This window comes from Pristiophorus japonicus, chromosome 5 (genome assembly GCF_044704955.1).
Source record: "Pristiophorus japonicus isolate sPriJap1 chromosome 5, sPriJap1.hap1, whole genome shotgun sequence".
NCBI classification, from domain to species: Eukaryota; Metazoa; Chordata; class Chondrichthyes; family Pristiophoridae; genus Pristiophorus; species Pristiophorus japonicus.
Window position 1 is genome coordinate 215,181,940 of NC_091981.1, and position 18,720 is coordinate 215,200,659.

At 43.7% G+C, this 18,720-nt stretch overlaps 2 protein-coding genes and 1 long non-coding RNA gene across 11 annotated transcripts in view; 1 reads left to right on the forward strand and 2 right to left on the reverse strand.

Annotated features, from left to right (window-relative positions):
• Positions 1–10,777, reverse strand: part of gatad1 (GATA zinc finger domain containing 1) — a 16,454-nt gene extending 5,677 nt beyond the window's left edge. The window contains exons 1-3 of the mRNA XM_070881300.1: positions 10,491–10,777; positions 2,664–2,789; positions 1,339–1,398 (exon numbers count right to left, since the gene is read on the reverse strand). Coding sequence (XP_070737401.1) covers positions 1,339–1,398; positions 2,664–2,789; positions 10,491–10,685 — 381 coding nt within the window. The 5' untranslated portion in view covers positions 10,686–10,777. The remainder of the gene's footprint in view (positions 1–1,338; positions 1,399–2,663; positions 2,790–10,490) is intronic.
• A 123-nt stretch (positions 10,778–10,900) lies between these two features.
• On the forward strand, positions 10,901–12,737 carry LOC139264589 (uncharacterized). The gene is made up of 3 exons (XR_011593375.1): positions 10,901–11,137; positions 12,175–12,316; positions 12,473–12,737. It is a non-coding gene; the product is annotated as an uncharacterized lncRNA (long non-coding RNA).
• A 1,219-nt stretch (positions 12,738–13,956) lies between these two features.
• Positions 13,957–18,720, reverse strand: part of ankib1a (ankyrin repeat and IBR domain containing 1a) — a 154,670-nt gene continuing 149,906 nt past the window's right edge. For all 9 annotated transcript variants that reach the window (XM_070881307.1, XM_070881308.1, XM_070881301.1 and 6 more), the window contains one exon: positions 13,957–16,941. In XM_070881307.1, the coding sequence (XP_070737408.1) occupies positions 16,201–16,941 (741 nt within the window). In that variant the 3' untranslated portion in view covers positions 13,957–16,200. The remainder of the gene's footprint in view (positions 16,942–18,720) is intronic.

Sequence of the window (18,720 nt, forward strand, 5' to 3'; positions counted from 1 at the left end):
GAGGGAGGGAGGATGGAGGGGGGGGAAGAGGGAGGGAGGATGGAGGGAAGAAGGCGGGAGGATGGAGGGGGGGGAAGAGAGAGGGAAGATGGAGGGGGGAGGGAAGAGAGAGGGAGGATGGAGGGGGGGGGGAAGAGAGAGGAAGGATGGAGGGGGGGGGGAAGAGAGAGGGAGGATGGAGGGGGGGGGAAGAGAGAGGGAGGATGGAGGGGGGGGGGGGAAGAGAGAGGAAGGATGGAGGGGGGGGGGGAAGAGAGAGGAAGGATGGAGGGGGGGGGGGGAAGAGAGAGGGAGGATGGGGGGGGGGAAGAGAGAGGGAGGATGAAGAGGGAGGGAGGATAGGGAGGGAGGATGAAGAGGGAGGGAGGATAGGTAGGGAGGGGGAGAGGAGAGGGAGGGAGGAGGAGAGGAGAGGGAGGGAAGTGGAGGGAGGGGGAGAGGAGAGGGAGGAGGCTGAACGGGCCCGGCTGACGTGAAGAAGCCGGGCCCAAGACTTCGGGTGGGGCCCGCCCCCAGCAAGGTAGGTGGCCGGGGGAAGCCGCAGCTGGGGGGGGGGTCGCCGGAGCGGGGGCGCCTCGTCGGAGCGGGAGCTTGGGGGGAGCAGAGCGGGAGCTGGGGGGGGGGGGGGGGGGGAGAGGGCGTGATTGGAGTGGGAGCGGGGGGTGGGGTCGGAGCGGGAGCAGGGGGGGGGGGGTTTGAGAGAGCCAGCTGGAGCCAGAGCATGAGCTGGACCAGGGAGGAGCCTGATCCTCGCAGCCCCAGTGAGGCCATTCGGCCAGGGCTAGGGGCTGCGTGCTTTGGGCCCCTCCCACACAGTTTCGGGTGCCTGGAGCTATTCACATGTGCGCCCACTGTCGCGCGCCTGTGCAGAGGTCCCGGCATTGATTTCAGCGCAGGGACCTGGCTCCGCCCCTCACAGCTCGTGCTGCGCTGCGCCGAGATGCAAAGGACCTGCAGGGAACCGGAGAACGTGCAGGTATTTTTTAGGCGCACTTTCGGGCGCGAAAAATGGGTGTCCAAGTCGGGGCTGCGTCGTTCTAGGCGTGGCCCAAAACTTGGGCCCAGAATACTCAAGGTAAAGGGGAGGGATACAGTTTCTAGAATGTTCATGTGTGAAAAGAACCCAGTCACATCAGTCAAAAATCAAAAGTATTGTAAGATTAGTAAGGTAGTAAATTGTTGAGAACCATACTCTAGCCATTATATGTAACTTTCCATATGAAGTTTTAGCCCATTCATGCAAATAATCTCTTCAAAGCAAGACTGAAGTATTTACTACAGTACACGTTTTCCTTAAGAGATATAAAACAAAATTACATATTGCTGAGAAATTCTTACCCCGTAGAAAATGGATTCAGATGTGATTATTGTAGACACGGATTCTGGTGCTTTAATTGGCTGCAAAATACCACAGCAGTCTGTTATTTGAAAATTCAGACTATTCCAAAGTGACATTTGGAATACTATTCTAAATTCAAGGCAGATACCATATATACTCGCATACAAGGTTGCAGCCGAAAAGACTTAAATAAAATCCATGCCTGCGTACAAGACACTTGATCAATCATGGTGATACCCTCGGAGAGCAGGAAATTTGATTATCATTCACACTGACTGTTCCATGCTATGCACATATGGGAAATGGGAAATGGGAAAATGGGAGTTGGAGACGGGGTGGTAAAAGACTGGCAGCTGAAGAGTGGAAAATGGCATTGAAGGGTCCAAAACAGGAGAGGGAAATTATTCCAGGAGCAAATGAGTATGCTTCCAACAATGAGCTACAGGAACATCTATCACAATGACATGCAAGACGACCATACCTTCAACCACCAAATAATGACCTAAATTTCTAGTCTTATGTGCAAGTATATACAGTACTATAAAAAATTTAATATCTAACATTTTTCTTTTACAATTCTGACAGCCAATAGGTCCCTTATTAAAAGCCAGTGTTAAAATGTTCCAATTCAAAACCAGTATATTAAAGTCCACATTGCTGAAATGATATTGCTATGCTCTTGTAATACAAATTGTTCCACTAGATGTGTCATCGATTGAACAGGGCAGCATGGCTTAGATTTAACCCACTGTATCATGTCAAACAGTCCATGAGAAACAGAGGATGAAACATACTCCTAACAATAACACAATGCCAGAATATTTAAGGGCCATAACTGCCCACCCTTGAGAGTTATCTGGCAGGTTCAGTTCCTGGAACAGCCCAAACAAAAATCTGTTGCTGTCATGGTACAAGGGCCGACAAAGCAAGTTCTCACTGCACCGTATTTATTTCCGAAGATTTTCATTAAAAAGATAGATTTTAACGATAACAGGATCAGATATAAACAAAATAGGACTTTATACACATCCTGGTCCTTTTAACTTCTAATTTTAATAAGGGATCCATTACTTACCAGAATGGAAAAGTGATTCCCATCAGCAATTCAGGATGGAGATTTACTTTAAAGAACAAAAATAAGGCGTCAACAATTAATGACAGACATGAGAAATGTCCTTAAAATTTAAAAATTATATAATGCACAATACCATGAGCGGATTGTATAATGTAGGGGTCAGATAACTGCACTACTGACTCAACAATTGTTTTCTTCCCTTCCCCATGGCTTTAAATATTCAATAGTTGTATCTACGAACCATCTTACATTTTTTAATTTGAATATATGCCTACGGCCCTTTCCTTTAGTAGAAACCTTTTTTTCAGTGGGAGGCATGGACCTGTACTTTGTGTTCCGTAACCTTGCAGATCGCCTGTGAATTTCTTGCTTTGCCTATCGAAACACAAAAATACGAATTGAAACAAGTTAAATCAAGCAGTCAAACAGTAGTGCCAAGACTTCACCCAGTTACTTCAATATTAATATATTTTGGGTACACATTACTAAGTGGCATTCTTCAACAGAATAATAAAGGCAGCCCAGCACAGTTAATAAAACCCGCCAATTAAACCGAATACCTGGGTTCAGTTAGTGAAAGAGGCTTCTCCAAGCTTGCGTTCACCTGCTGTTATCCAGAGGAAGTTTGTCATTAGTCTAATTTGTGGCATTAATACTGAGCTCAGGAAACTCTAGACTTACAGAACCACCAACATAGCTCAAGCTCAAGCAGTTCGAGAGCGACCTCAGCAAAAACGATTACACAGAAACACTAACAAGATGGCTCTCAAAAGAAACAAAATAGGGGGCAAGGCAGATCACCAGATGAAAGAGGTCCCTCGATGAGCTACTGGGTAAACTCACAGCCATAGCAAGAAGATGTTCACAAATTTGATTCCTTGTCTATGCTGAGACAACTTGAACATAAACTGGAATGCGAGAACTGGCCTTGAGGCTTGCAGGAGTGGGGGGGGGGGGGGGCGGCGAAGGATCTCAGCCAGGATTCCTGTGCCTTGTCATTATCCAGTGATTTCTATTGGAAAGTGTGCATGGATGTTTGATAAGGGCAGGCTGATTCTGAACTATAGTGCCCTCTGTGGCTGAATACTAATCCACACTTACTGCTGAGATTACCAGAATTTAACAGCATTTACATAGGATTACGCAGGATATACGGCACAGAAAAGATCATTCGGCCCAACCAGTCCATGCCAGCGTTTATGCTCCACTTGAGCCTTGCCCCGTCTAAATCTACCGCATAACTCTCTATTCCCTTTTCCCTCATATGCTTGTCTGTTCGCAATAGGCAGTCCCTCGTATCGAGGATGACCCGCTTCCACACCAAAAAAGGATGAGTTCACAGATGTTTCAATGAGGGACCTGAGATTCTAGGTCCCAAACTACATATTGAAGGGTGGAAGATGCCTGTACGTGGATTCTTTTAACGTGGAGTGGCCATTGCACACCAGCCACCATACAGGCTTGACAGAGCTAGTGGCAAGGGTTAACCAAGACGTCTGGAGAGTTAGGTCTGCTTGTCTAGCCTCCCCTTAAATGCATCTATACTATTTCAGGATTGTATTGCTCAATTGTGTCCCCAATGTTTCATGAAATCAAGTGAATATTTCAGTTCGGACCACATCATGTCTGTGCTGGCTCTATGCTAGTGCACACCAAAACTAAACCCATAGCCCTGTAACTTCCTTTGATTCAAATGCTTATCAATTTCCCCCTTAAATTCAGCTGCTGACTTACTAAGTCACACCCTCTCCAGCATCTTTGATGCCCTTTGTCCCAATAAAGGGTACACAGCCAGATAGGGAACGGGTGACCAACAGGAAGAGCACTGCAAGAAAGGCAGTGCAGGGGTCCCCTGCAGTCATCCCCCTGCAAAACAGATACACCGCTTTGGGTACTGTTGAGGGGGATGACTCATCAGGGAAAGGCAGCAGCAGCCAAGTTCATGGCACCGTGGGTGGCTCTAATACACAGGAGGGCAGGAAAAAGAGTGGGAGAGCGATAGTGATAGGGCACTCTATTGTAAGGGGAATAGATAGGTGTTTCTGCGACCGCAAGCGAGACCCCAGGATAGTATGTTGCCTCCCTGGTGCAAGGGTCAAGGATGTCCCGGAGCGGATGCAGGACATTCTGAAAAGGGAGGGTGAACAGCCAGTTGTCGTGGTGCATATAGGTATCAACGATATAGGTAAAAAAATGGGATGATGTCCTACGAGACGAATTTACGGAGCTAGGAGCTAAATTTAAAAGTAGGACCTCAAAAGTAGTAATCTCAGGATTGCTACCAGTGCCACATGCTAGTCAGAGTAGGAATCGCAGGATAGCTCAGATGAATACGTGGCTTGAGGAGTGGTGCAGAAGGGAGGGATTCAAATTCCTGGGGCATTGGAACCAGTTCTGGGGGAGGTGGGACCAGTACAAACCAGATGGTCTGCACCTGGGCAGGACCGGAACCAATGACCTAGGGGGAGTGTTTGCTAGTGCTGTTGGGGAGGAGTTAAACTAATATGGCAGGGGGATGGGAACCTATGCAGGGAGACAGAGGGAAATAAAAGGGAGACTGATGCAAAAGATAGAAAGGAGAATAGTAAAAGTGGAGGGCAGAGAAACCCAACGCAAAAAACAAAAAGGGCTACATTACAGCAAATTTCTAAAAGGGCAAAGTGTGTTAAAAAGACAAGCCTGAAGGCTCTGTGCCTCAATGCGAGGAGTATTTGGAATAAGGTGGACGAATTAACTGCGCAGATAGCAGTTAATGGATATGATGTAATTGGCATCACAGAAACATGGCTCCAGGGTGATCAAGGCTGGGAACTCAACATCCAGGGGTATTCAACATTTAGGAAGGATCGACAGAAAGAAAAAGGAAGCGTGGTGTCGTTGCTGGTTAAAGAGGAAATTAATGTAATAGTAAGGAAGGACATTGGCTTGGATGATGTTGATTCAGTATGGGTGGAGCTACGGATTACCAAAGGGCAGAAAACGCTAGTGGGAGTTGTGTACAGACCACCAAACAGTAGTTGTGAGGTTGGGGACAGCATCAAACAAGAAATAAGGGATGTGTGCAATAAAGGTACAGCAGTTATCATGGCCGACTTTAATTTACATATAGATTGGGCTAACCAAACTGGTAGCAATGCGGTGCAGGAGGATTTCCTGGAGTGTATTAGGGATGGTTTTCTTGACCAATATGTTGAGGAACCAACTAGAGAGCTGGCCATCCTAGACTGGGTGATGTGTAATGAGAAGGGACTAATTAGCAATCTTGTTGTGTGAGGCCCCTTGGGGAAGAGTGACCATAATATGGTAGAATTCTTTATTAAGATGGAGAGTGACACAGTTAATTCAGAGACTAGGGTCCTGAACTTAAGGAAAGCGAACTTCGACGGTATGAGGCGTGAATTGGCTAGAATAGACTGGCAAATGATACTTAAAGGATTGACGGTGGATAGGCAATGGCAAACATTTATAGATCACATGGAGGAACTTCAACAATTGTACATCCCCCTGTCTGGAGTAAAAATAAAACAGGGAAGGTGGCTCAACTGTGGCTAACAAGCGAAATTAAGGATAGTGTTAGATCCAAGGAAGAGGCATATAAATTGGCCAGAACAAGCAGCAAACCTGAGGACTGGGAGAAATTTAGAATTCAGCGAAGGAGGACAAAGGGTTTAATTAGGAGGGGGAAAATAAGAGTACGAGAGAAAGCTTGCCAGGAACATAAAAACTGACTGCAAAAGCTTCTATAGATATGTGAAGAGAAAAAGGTTAGTGAAGACAAAAGTAGGTCCCTTGCAGTCAGATTAAGGTGAATTTATAATGGGGAACAAAGAAATGGCAGAGCAATTGAACAAATACTTTGGTTCTTTCTTCACGAAGGAAGACACAAATAACCTTCCGGAAATACTAGGGGACCGAGGGTCTAGTGGGAAGGAGGAACTGAAGGAAATCCTTATTAGGTGTTAAATTGTGTTGGGGAAATTGATGGGATTAAAGGCCGATAAATCCCCGGGGCCTGATTGTCTGCATCCCAAAGTACTTAAGGAAGTGGCCCTAAAAATAGTGGATGCATTAGTGATCATTTTCCAACAGTCTATCGACTCTGGATCAGTTCCTATGGACTGGTGGGTAGCTAATGTAACACCACATTTTAAAAAAGGGAGAGAGAAAACGGGTAATTATAGACCAGTTAGCCTGACATCAGTAGTGGGGAAAATGTTGGAATCAATTATTAAGGATGAAACAGCAGCGCATTTGGAAAGCAGTGACAGGATCGGTATAGGTCAACATGGATTTATGAAAGGGAAATCATGCTTGACAAATCTTCTAGAATTTTTTGAGGATGTAACTAGTAGAGTGGACAAGGGAGAACCAGTGGATGTGATGTATTTGGACTTTCAAAAGGCCTTTGACAAGGTCCCACATAAGAGATTGGTGTGCAAAATCAAAGCACATGGTATTGTGGGTAATGTACTGGCATGGTTAGAGAATTGGTTGGCAGACAGCAAGCAGAGAGTCGGGATAATCGGGTCCTTTTCGGAATGGGAGGCAGTGACTAATGGAGTGCTGCAGGGCTCAGTGCTGGGACCCCAGTTCTTTACAATATACATGAATGATTTGGATGAAGGAATTGAGTGTAATATCTCCAAGTTTGCAGATGACACTAAACTGGGTGGCAGTGTGAGCTGTGAGGACGATGCTAAAAGGCTGCAGGGTGATTTGGACAGGTTAGGTGAATGGGAAAATGCATGGCAGATGCAATATAATGTGGATAAATATGAGGTTATCCACTTTGGTGGCAAAAACACGAAAGCAGAACATTATCTGAATGGCGGCAGATTAGGAAAAGGGAAGGTGCAACGAGACCTGGGTTTCATGGTTCATCAGTCATTGAAAGTTGACATGCAGGTACAGCAGGCGGTGAAGAAGGCAAATGGCATGTTGGCCTTCATAGCTAGGGGATTTGAGTATAGGAGCAGGGAGGTCTTACTTCAATTGTACAGGGCCTTGGTGAGGCCTCACCAGGAATATTGTATTCAGTTTTGGTCTCCTAACCTGAGGAAGGACGTTTTTGCAATTGAGTGCAGCGAAGGTTCACCAGACTGATTCCTGGGTTGGCTGGACTGACATATGAGGAGAGAGTGGATCAACTAGGCCTTTATACACTGGAGTTTAGAAGGATGAGAGGGGATCTCATAGAAACATGTAAGATTCTGACAGGACGGGACAAGTTAGATGCGGGAAAAATGTTCCCGATGTTGGGGAAGACCAAAATCAGGGGACACAGTCTTAGGATAAGGGGTAGGCCATTTAGGACTGAGATGAGGAGAAACTTCTTCACTCAGAGTTGTTAACCTGTGGAATTCCCTGCCGCAGAGAGTTGTTGATGCCAGTTCAAGAATATTACGGCTAAAGGGATCAAGGGGTATGGAGAGAAAGCAGGAAAGGGGTAGTGAGGTGCATGATCAGCCATGATCTTATTGAATGGTGGTGCAGACTCGAAGGGCCGAATGGCCTACTCCTGCACCTATTTTCTATGTTTCTAAAATCATTACACTCTCTCACCCTAGTTGTTCCTCTTGGTATACCACTCATCTCTGCTCCCTTAAGTCCAAGGGACTTGAATGTCTTTGGCGGGCGAATTGGTCTAATCGTCCATCACAGATTTGGCTAGACCATATAAAGCACTACCGGGCCTTGCTCTCCATTATTAAAACTGGGCACTATTCTAAGATCATCCAGGACGGCAAAAATAACACCAGGCGTCTCCTCTCCAATCACCTCGCCTGCCTCCTCCTCCGTGACCTCCAACAATTAATGTGAGGAGCTCATGGTCTTCTTTGTTAAAAGGATCGACAACATCCGTTCAACTGCTTCTGCTTTCAATACCCTCCCTCCCCCGACTTACTTCCTCTCCGTTTCCCCTCTAATCCTAAATTAGCATTTTTCTCCAATTTCTCTCCTATCTCCTCTCTCGTCCTTTCAAAGCTCATCTTGTCAATGAAACCGGCCTCCTGATCTCTCGGCCCTATTCCTACTAAATTGCTGACAACCCAACTTTTCTTCCTGGCTCTCTCCTCCGGTATTTCCTTCAAATCTGTTGTCATCACCCCTCTCCTCAAAAAAAACAACCCTCAACCCTTCCGTCCTTGCAACTATCGCCCCAACTCCAACCTCACTTTCCTCTCCAAAGTTCTTGAATGCGTTGTCACCTTCCAAATCCGTGCCCATCTTTCCTGGAACTCCTTGTTTGAATCCCTCCAATCAGGCTCCCGTCCTGTCACAGTACCGAAACTGCTCTTTCGAAGGTCACAAATTAAATCCTAATTGACTGCGCCAAAGATAATCTATCCCTTCCCGTCCTTCTGGACCTGTCTGCAGCCTTCGACATGGTTGACCACAAAATTCTGCTCCAACACCTCTCCACTTTTGTCAAGCTGGATGGGACTGCACTCGCCTGGTTTCATTCCTATCTTGCCCCTCGGTGACATAAACCGGCAACACAATGCGAGTTTTCACATGTATGCTGATGATACCCAGCTCTACCTCTCTTCCACCTCTCTCTAACCCTCCACATTCGACAGCCAGCACTGGACAAGTAGAAATGACCTCCAATTAAATATTGGGAAGACTGAAGCTATTCGGTTCACGCCACAAACTTAATTCCCTTTCCACTGATTCGATCTCTCTCCCTGGCAACTGTCCAAGGCTGATTAAGTCTGTTCACAATCTTGGCATCATATCTGATCATGAATGGAGTTTCCTATCTCATATTCGTTTCATCACTAAGACTGCCCATTTCCACCTTTCTAACATCGCCTGTCTCTGCCCTTACCTCAACTTATCTGCTGCTGAAACCCTCATATCCATGCCTTTTATCACGGCTAGACTTTACTATTCCAATGCACTCCTGGCTGGCCTCCCTAGTTCTACCTTCCATAAAACTGAGGTCACCCAAAACTGTGTTCTAGCTCGAACCAAGTCCCGCTCACCCATCTCCCCTGTGTTTGCTTCCAGTTAAGCAATGCCTCAAATTTAAAATTCCCATCCTTGTTTTCAAATCCCACCATGGCCTCGCCCTTCCCCATTTCTGTAATCTCCTCCAGCCCTGTAACCTGCGCTCCACCTATTCTGGACTTTTGAACATCCCCAAATTTAAATGCTCCACCATTGGTGGTTGTGTCTTCAGCTGCTGAGGTCCGAAACTCTGGAATTCCCTCCCTCTCTCCGCCTGTCTACTTCTTTCCTCCTTTAAGACTCTCCTTAAAACCTACCTATTCGACCAAGCTTTTGGTCATCTGCCATAACATCGCCTTATATGCCTCAGTGTCAAATTTTTATTTTTTTGGCTAACACTCCTATGAAGCACCTTGGGATGTTTTATTACATTAAAGGCACTATATAAATACAAGTTGTTGTTAAAAGATGCAATGGTCTGTAGTTGCACTCCACGTTCCAACAATCAAACAGGTAAATACATTTCTCCTGGACCTCTCTGCTCACTCTTAGTGGTAATTCTAAATTGACCGAGTCCCTAACTAGAGTCCCTTATACACTTTAGTAAAAACCTCTATTAAATCTCCTTAGACTCTATGCTGTAGCAGAAACAGTCGCAGGGTTTCCTCCTGGTGCCCTTCAGTCTCCCAGCCCATTGACACTTACTGAAAGCTTTCATAAAAGTACTGTGCTCAAATAACTTTGTCTTTTTTTCCATTTTTAAAGGTATTTAAATATTATTGTGGTTCCCATATACACACACACACACGAAGACAACTAGTGGGCAGAAGTTTGAATATATTATCAGACTGCCTTTGTGGATCAACACAACAATTAATTCTGCAGTTTTGCTTGTGTTATATTGATCTTGAACAGAAAACAACGTATTGGCAAATAAACAAAACGGTTCCAAGATGTTAAAGGCTCCAGGCCCGCCTGCCCTTCCTCCTCTCCCGGTTTCCAGGGACAACCGAGCGGCGCTCTGACCGCTCCCGCTCCCGCCACCCCGGGCAGAGCCTGCAGACAGGCCGAGGGTTACAGCCGAGCTCTCCCCCCACCCCTCCCCCGGGGCCGCCGCATCACCTGCTTCCCGCTGCCGTTGCTCTGCTGCGCGGCGGGCGCCGCCCCGGGCCCTGAGGTGGCGCCGGACAGTGAGCCGGGCCCGGGGCTCCTGCCGGCGCAGTTGTTGCAGACGATCTCGCCCTGGCTGCCCTTCCTCCACATGGCCGACGAGTTGGCCTTGCACACGCTGCACGACGGTTTCAAACCCAGCGGCATCTTCACGGCTCGCCTCCACCAAGCCGCAAACTCTCCGCTGCCAGACCCCAGGCCCTTCCCGCTCTCACGAAAGGCAGGCTGAGCCGCGGCCGCCCCCCAGCGGGCAGGCGGACTGGTGAGCCGTACCCAGCCTCACACTGCAGCGTCTCACCCATCCTCACACTCAGCGTCACCCTGCAGGATCTCACCCACCCTCACCCTGCAGCGTCTCACCCACCCTCACACTCACACTCAACGGTCCTACCCAGCCTCACACTGCAGGGCTGCCCCCACCCCAGCGCCCTATAGGATGTGGTCATGGAAATTCATCCAAACAACAACTTGTATTTATAGAACACCTTTAACGTTGTACAACATTCCAAGATGCTCAACAGGAGCGTTATCAAACAAAATCTGACACCGAGCCATAGCAGGAGATATTAGGACACATGACCCAAAACTTGGTCAAAGAGGTAGGTTTTAAGGAGCACTTGAAAAGAGGAGAGGGTAAGGGAGGGAATTCCAGAGCTTAGGGCATTGGCTTTAACAGTGGACATTAGTGCAAATTCAGAAAAAGCTGTGGAAGTTTTCACTTGGTGGCTCTTCTATCATTTTGGTCCTGAATTCGCAGTCGACGGCATCCGAAGGAAATCCGCACTTGCCTCGTGCAAACCCCCCTTTGAGAACTTGCTTTCAAACGCTACAGAATTGTGTGCAGCGTAGTGCCCCATGGAGCCCAGGAAGGCACGGTGGTGCGTATGTGAACCTGGAATCACGTGGGGCATAAGAAACACCCACAAAATGTGTTAAAACTGACAGAAGAGCAAGATATAGTCACAGAATCTTCATTGTCTGCAGAGTATCATTGAAATGACTTGTTAGGTAAATGTAAGTGCGTTTTAATGTTTAAGAGTTTCTAAAAGTTTTTAGAGACTACTAAATACTTTTAATTAAACAGCAAAGTGAAATGGATAGTTTGTAAAATGCTGATAAAAGTAAAGGTTTGCACTTAGAGAATATGGAAGCAGCAAAGATAGATGAGAGGAAGAGGGCTCACAACTTTAGTGAAGATGACCTCAACACATTCAATGATGTGGAGACAAAGTGTCAGCACCTCATCGGGAGTGAAAGGTCCAGAGCACTGTGCAAATGCAGCATGTCAGCATGGAAGGAGGTTGCACAGGCTGTTGGCGCTAACTCCACCGTGCCATGTACTGTAGTGTTGTTGTAAATAAAATTAACGTGATCTGCTAAGGTTTGTAGTCATGCAAGATTTCCTAAAATATTGTGTGTGTAGGTGTTGTGATATGACTTTAGTGCAGTCAACTAGTCATAATATTTAATTGCTTTGGAGACGATGAGACACAATGTGCTTGTAAAGATCTTTCTACTCTACAGATTTGAGGGGTGTAATTGCAATTCGTGAACAATACCTTGTTTCCAAAGCAGGCAGCTTGCCTCCATTAGCCAACAACGAAGCAAAAACTGAAGTCTAATTTTCATTTCTCAGCAGTGTAAGATGGCACATAACGCCAGAGAACGTGCCATGACAGCGGTGGTGTTCTGAAGGAGTTAATGGAGCAAGAGAACGGCTCACTCAGCTACTGGGCATCAGTGGCAGTTCAGTGTCTGGTGCCCAATCAGATATTGGAGTAAGGAAAGATGTGTGTTGTTGCATTGTTACTTTGTTGAGCTGTACGTTTAAAACATGTTGGTTGGGTTTAAGGTCTGCATGGCATATGAGCTTCTGTGATGTGCCAGATCAATATGCTTCACCATTGTAAATATTTACTGTTTCCATCCCACAGGTGTCTTTGCATACACAGGCTGGAGTGCGCGAGTCTGCAGCTCCAGAGGCTGTCCACACAGCATCTGGAGAGGACATTGGGGAAGAGGTTGCAGAGCATGTGCATAGAATGAGTTGAGGAAGGAGGAATCAAGTACAGAAAGAGAAATACAGAGGGAAAGAAAGATTGGATTGAGAGAGAAAAGACAAAGTATAAAAACAATTAATTTAAAATGCAATTTTAAAATCTCCAACAATTAAAACCTGAACAAATGAGACTTCACACTTGTCAGTTAATTTTCAGTGCCAGAAAGGTTGATTGGCAGTAATTAACTTATCACTTCATTAAAAATCTTTACTCATCCTATCCTGAGTTATTTAATAAAAGTTGAATTTTGAAAGTAAATAAAGCCTCATTATTATGGCCCAGATTTTTCTATCAAAATAGTTAGACTAATGGTGCTCGCTGTTGTTTATGTGCAAATGATACAGCAACTTCAGGCGAGGGGCAGATGCACAGTTAAACTCATTCAAAAGTTGCTGTCCAAGATGAGTCGTTTCACCATTGGCTTTGGGAAAACGGCATCTTGCTGTCTGCCTCGTCATTGAAATGCATTAAGTTGCTGTATTTGTACGGTAGGTGCAAACTAAACTTTCCACAGATAGTTAAGTTGTCCATTCCAATCAATGGACTGCGCATCTGCCCCTTTTGTCTTCAGTTTAATATGCTTTCAGGTGTGTAATCAGTATAGTCTCATGTTCGCTTTTCTCTCACGCACACAACTTGTTTAAAAAAAAACCTCTACCCTGCCCACTCCACCCACAGCTCCAAGTGTGAGGAGCTCATGAACTTCTAAGTTTGAGACCATGTCATCTGTTTAGCTGCCTCTGCTGGACCACCCCCCCGCCGGTCACTTCTCCAACCAAGGGAAAAATCCTCCAACGTTCCCCCCTGCTCTAGTCCTGATCCCATATCTTTCTTTAGCTTCTTTTCTATCTTCCCTCATATTCCTTCTTTAAGCTCATTCTATCCATGAGCCCACCTCCTGCTCTCTCTCTCTCTCTCTCTCTCTCGAGTCTATTCCCACTAACTGCTGACCACATAACTTCCATTCAGAGTAAACATTTGTCACCTTCAGACTCAATTATTCCAATGCTAGGCCATTAAGACTCTTTTATTGGTATATTCACATATATAGGGGGAAAATAATCTAAGATGAGGTGCCCACTTCTAACAGAGGTTGCTGGATCATGACCTAGAACACTGGCTGAATTTTCCAGTTCTTAACTCAGAACTAAGGCCATTTGTAGTGCCTCTACCAATGCCCAGTTGAGACAAGATAACTCAGCAAACTTCAGGGACTAAGCCAGAGATCAGCCTTGTCCATATGCTCAGTTGCTAAATGGATAAATTTGCTGAACCATCAGGGTAGCCCAGCATATTTTCTATTAAAACATGATAATGTTGAACAAACTTTAAACATTTCTATTAAAAAACTCCAGAAATGTGAATTTATTATAAATATTAATTTACAATTGTGTTGCTCAAACCTCTATTCATTTCCATGATTACATTTAATTCAAAGAAAATTATACTTCAATGACAGCGAGTATAGGAAATGCAGTTTTCACTGAAACCAATAGCATTAGAATGAACTGAATTTTATTGTTTGACTTCAGAGGAATACTTCAACTTGCAAAATTTAAAACAGAATTATAGGAGCTTGAGAAAGAAAAAAAAAATGAAAATACAGGCTCTCTTCACAAATTCAGGTAGGTGACCCCATTACAAAGTTAAACAATTTGCAGATTTTAATTCTTTAGAACAGTATGTCCAATCAAAAAAAAAGTGAATTTTGTACAGTTTAACTGTTAGTTTTAAATGATATTTTGCATTGGCCAAACATCTAAATATTACTGTATTAATATATAAAGTGGGAATGTATCAAGTATAGTACTATGAAAGTGCAAATAGTAACATTTCTGTTGAGATAAATCAAGGTTAACAGTTGGCTTTAGTATTATAAAATTCCCATTGCCTTAAAAAATAGTTCTGCAATTTTTTTGATTTTCAAATTAATCCAAGACATTTAAAATTTGTAACAGAATATACAATTTTGAATCTGAATGACCTCATGACCATGCACAGCCAACATTACACAGAATGGACCATGGTTCAAATTCCACAAATTAAACAATGGCTTTACAAAAACAAAACCCCACAAAACTACTAACTTCATATACAACACCCTTACATATCTCAGCTTTGCAGTACATATTCAATGCCATGTAATACATATCCTTTTTATTTCCAATATCAAACTGAAATTACTTCAATACAACACTACGTTGTCAAACACTGACTCAAGGTAAAACCAAACTGTAAGAGAAACATTTCAAACTTAAACCAGTTACATATCTTGGGCTTTGCATGGTTTATATTTATTAAGCTCCAAATTTTAAAAACTGAATTAAATTCTCCAAGTTAAAAAAAGAACTTGGTTTAAAGCATGATGGTTTTAAAAATAAAAACTTTGAATAAAAATTAGCACAATTAGTTTTTTCCAGATAATGATTTAGTGCTTGGAAAAGCTTGATTATGTTTTGTACACCAACCAAATGCTAATATTCTGTGAAACTTGCCACTACAAAATTCCACAGAACAATACCCAATATTTAATGCAAAACTGTCCTCCCAAAATACATTTGGCAACAATCGTATGCTAAAGTAATTTCAGAGTCATACTTGTGTTGGTCTGATCTTAAAGCGGTAGTCTCTGATGATTCAAAACATGTGGCAACCAACCATGTGGGTCAGGCAAAGGCACAATGATAGACTGACTGAGTAGACCAGGCATTTGAAGTGATTGTTGTGGCTTTCATGTCATTTTTACTTTTTTGCCTATAAGGGATGGCTTTGCATTTAAGTAATCTTAGGCCTATATTTCAAATCTATTTCTTAAGACCAGTGGCACTGACAGTGCTTTTAATAGAATACTTTATAGTAAGGAAAAGACTCTACGATTGCACTTACAATAAAGTGTCTGTGGAGTTCAAACGCAGTGCACCTATTAATATCCACTTCTGATTCTTTTTAAATAAACTGTTTTAAAACAGCAACCACCGTTAACAAATCAACGCATAAGCTACATTTTTGCAGCAACCATGCTACTCAAGTTCCAATTAGCACCTATTCCACAAAAAGATGCCACCTCCAGGAGATGGCTTCCAAGAGTTTTGATTAGTTCAGACTAGTGCAGGCACAAGCTGAATGCAATAAAGTTAGACTAAATTTGTTTCAACTGCTTAAGTTTTGGCACCACATCCCACTTGTAATAGGCAGTGCTTACTTTCCTTTGCAGTCAGTTTAGAAGTATTCGACAGGCTCCCTATAGTGCATTTCTAGATGATACCTACAATACTGTAGGATAAAATAGCCTCACTTATGTGTTTCTATCATCTGCAATTTTACTTCAGTCTAGATCCTTTAGAACTGTTAGTTGGTAAGTACAACAAGATAAAGACCAAGGATCTAAAAGATTTATGTTCTTCATTGAAAACTCAAGGACTGATACAAGACTGACAACTAACAGATATCCTTTTGAGGGCTCAAACTTTTTATGAACTTTTTGCTATCATTGATGGGTTCTTCAGCACTCCTACACTCTATGTGCCAGCCTAGGGTTCATGCTGATCTAAGCTATAGGGACACAACATAAGTAACTGCAACAGATACCTATGCTGTTGCAGTTACACTAAATGGATTTGTTCTTCCCATTCATTTGAAGAGTTATTCTGCTGACAGTCATCATCCAAGAGTATTACACTTCTGTTGTCACTCAGACCCGATGTTTCTGCCTGTGGCTCAGGTTTTGTAGCACCAGTACTTTCCAAAGAATAAGCTTCACCAACTTGGGTTCCTCTACCTTCGTTCATGACTGTAGCTTCAAACAGCGCATGGTCCTCGTGAAGGCTCTGTAACATCTCCTCAAGTCTGCTTGATCCTTGTTCCTCTCCACTGCAGAGTTGCTGTGAATTTATGTCAGTTTCAGAAGATGCTGAAGGGATTAATGCAATGCTCTGAGGATTCATGTCATGGAACCATGCCATGATATTACCAAGAAGATTTGCATTCATGGCAGGGTCTGCATCTGCAGATTCAGTACCTTCAGGGGATGAAAAGAATCTACTGTGTACATCAAAAGGCTGAGAGCTACTAAATCTGCTGGGGTAGGGATCACTGTTTGCGCCAAGTCTCATCAGGCTGCCTTCCAAATCCATCAGCTGAGAGTTGCTCAAAGCTCTAGCACTGTCCGTGCCTCTCTGGGCTGCATCGAGCCTTGAAGGTAAGGAAGTACCAATGGCCCCTAAAGATAGCTCGTTGTTGAGGAATTCTTGTGGCTCACCACCCACAGCAAGGGCAGATTCTTGCAGAGACAGTTGGATAGCTAGCAGGATATTTGGGTCATCATCATCAAGGGAACTCAAAGCCTAACAAAAAGAAAATAATTGTATCATAACAATGGCCAAGACTTTATCAACATATTTCATCTGTATATTCATGTATGCAGATTATAATCTATGAGCCGTTGGAGCAAAATCTCCAGTGAAATATAGCATATCACCTAAACGAGTGTATATGCTTTAGCTTGAAACACACAATAGTAAAACAGGATTAGAGATACAAGTACACTAAGTTCAAATCTGTAACAACACTAAGTTCTGTGGATTGTTTGTAGACAAAGCATTAATAATTACATGGGGTGTGGGAAAGAGAGGTTTGCTGAAGTGCTCTTTTTGTCAAAAATGGCAGAGTGGCCTAATGGTAGATGTTTCTCTTGGCAGACGCACTTAAGTATGATGCGAAGTACTGAACCTATAATTGCCCTATACAGCAAATTTTCAACTTTGGTTGGTCATCAGGGAGATGCTGAACCGAGGTGGGTCCTTATCCACAGATAGTGAGATTCATTGGCTGGATTGTGCAGTGGGAATGACGGCGTACTCTTAGAGTGTGCCATAATACCGCCGTTGAAATCCACTGCAATTTCGGGATTTAAGCACATGCGCTAAATCCCGAACTTGCAGTCTGTCAACGTACGTGTTGACAGGCCACGCACTCTGCATCGGAAAACCTAAACCTAATTGCTGGAACAGAGTTGGGCTATTTTCCCAACACCACCCAGCAATTACATATGGAAATTTTACGGTTGATGGAAACAGGCACAGGGCCCATTTCCACAGCGTTAGGGAGTACCCTAGATGAAAAAAGTGCTTTTTTTCAATTAAATTACTTAAAAGCTTTAATTAGAAGCAATCTTAGGGTATGATAAAGCTGCGGGTTTAAAAAAAATACTTCCTAACGATTTGTACAGTACACAGTATTTTTTTGTACAAGTGGAAATTATGAGTAATAAATTGGATTCCCACAATAAAAGCTAAATCTCAGTATTTTAAAGGCTGTAGTAATGAGTATTGTAGTAATTTAAATGAATGAATGACTATTTTCTGATTGGAGGACCAGGCCCACGTGATCCCAGGAACGCCTCCGCACAGGCTGCGTCGCTGGACCATTAGGCTGCATCAAACCGCAAGTGTTCGCAGGAGGGCCACCAACGACCGCAATTTTTGGCCCATTGTTAACATTGTAAAAAAACTTCCATCTCAGCTTACTCCTGCACATCTTGTTACAGAGCAGTCTTTACAGAGAACTGGCCGCAGGTCACTATGATGTGAGACACACAGAAAAAAATGGGAGGTCATGGAGGGGTCAGTAAAAGGAAGTGAAGCTAAAGAAATTAAATACACCCATACCAAATGTTTCTGAATCCGTACCCACTTCAATGCTGCACTGACCTATAATTAAAACAAATCTACAAATACATAGGAACTAAATACATGCAAAAAAGTTTTCCATGCTATCCCTCTTCAACAGCTTTTACTTTTTGTAGAAGGGATAGTTGCTTGGAATGTATTAAGTTAATTTCCAGTTCACAGCTCTTCATTAGTTTCTGTCTCTGTAGTGGCACGAACTAGGTTTGAGATTATTGATTTAAGTATAAATTACCATTCTCAAACTCTGTTGTAAAAAGTTAAATACCTAAAACTAGATTGTGCAGGGAACTTTTTTTTCCCTACAGATCCCCCTCATAGGTCAAAAAATGTATTTAGTTATGAAGCACTAAATCTGATAACAGAACATTGTAGAACATTACATTAATAAAAACAAAATAAATGCAATTGGGTAAAAAATGTTTTTATCTTGTAAAA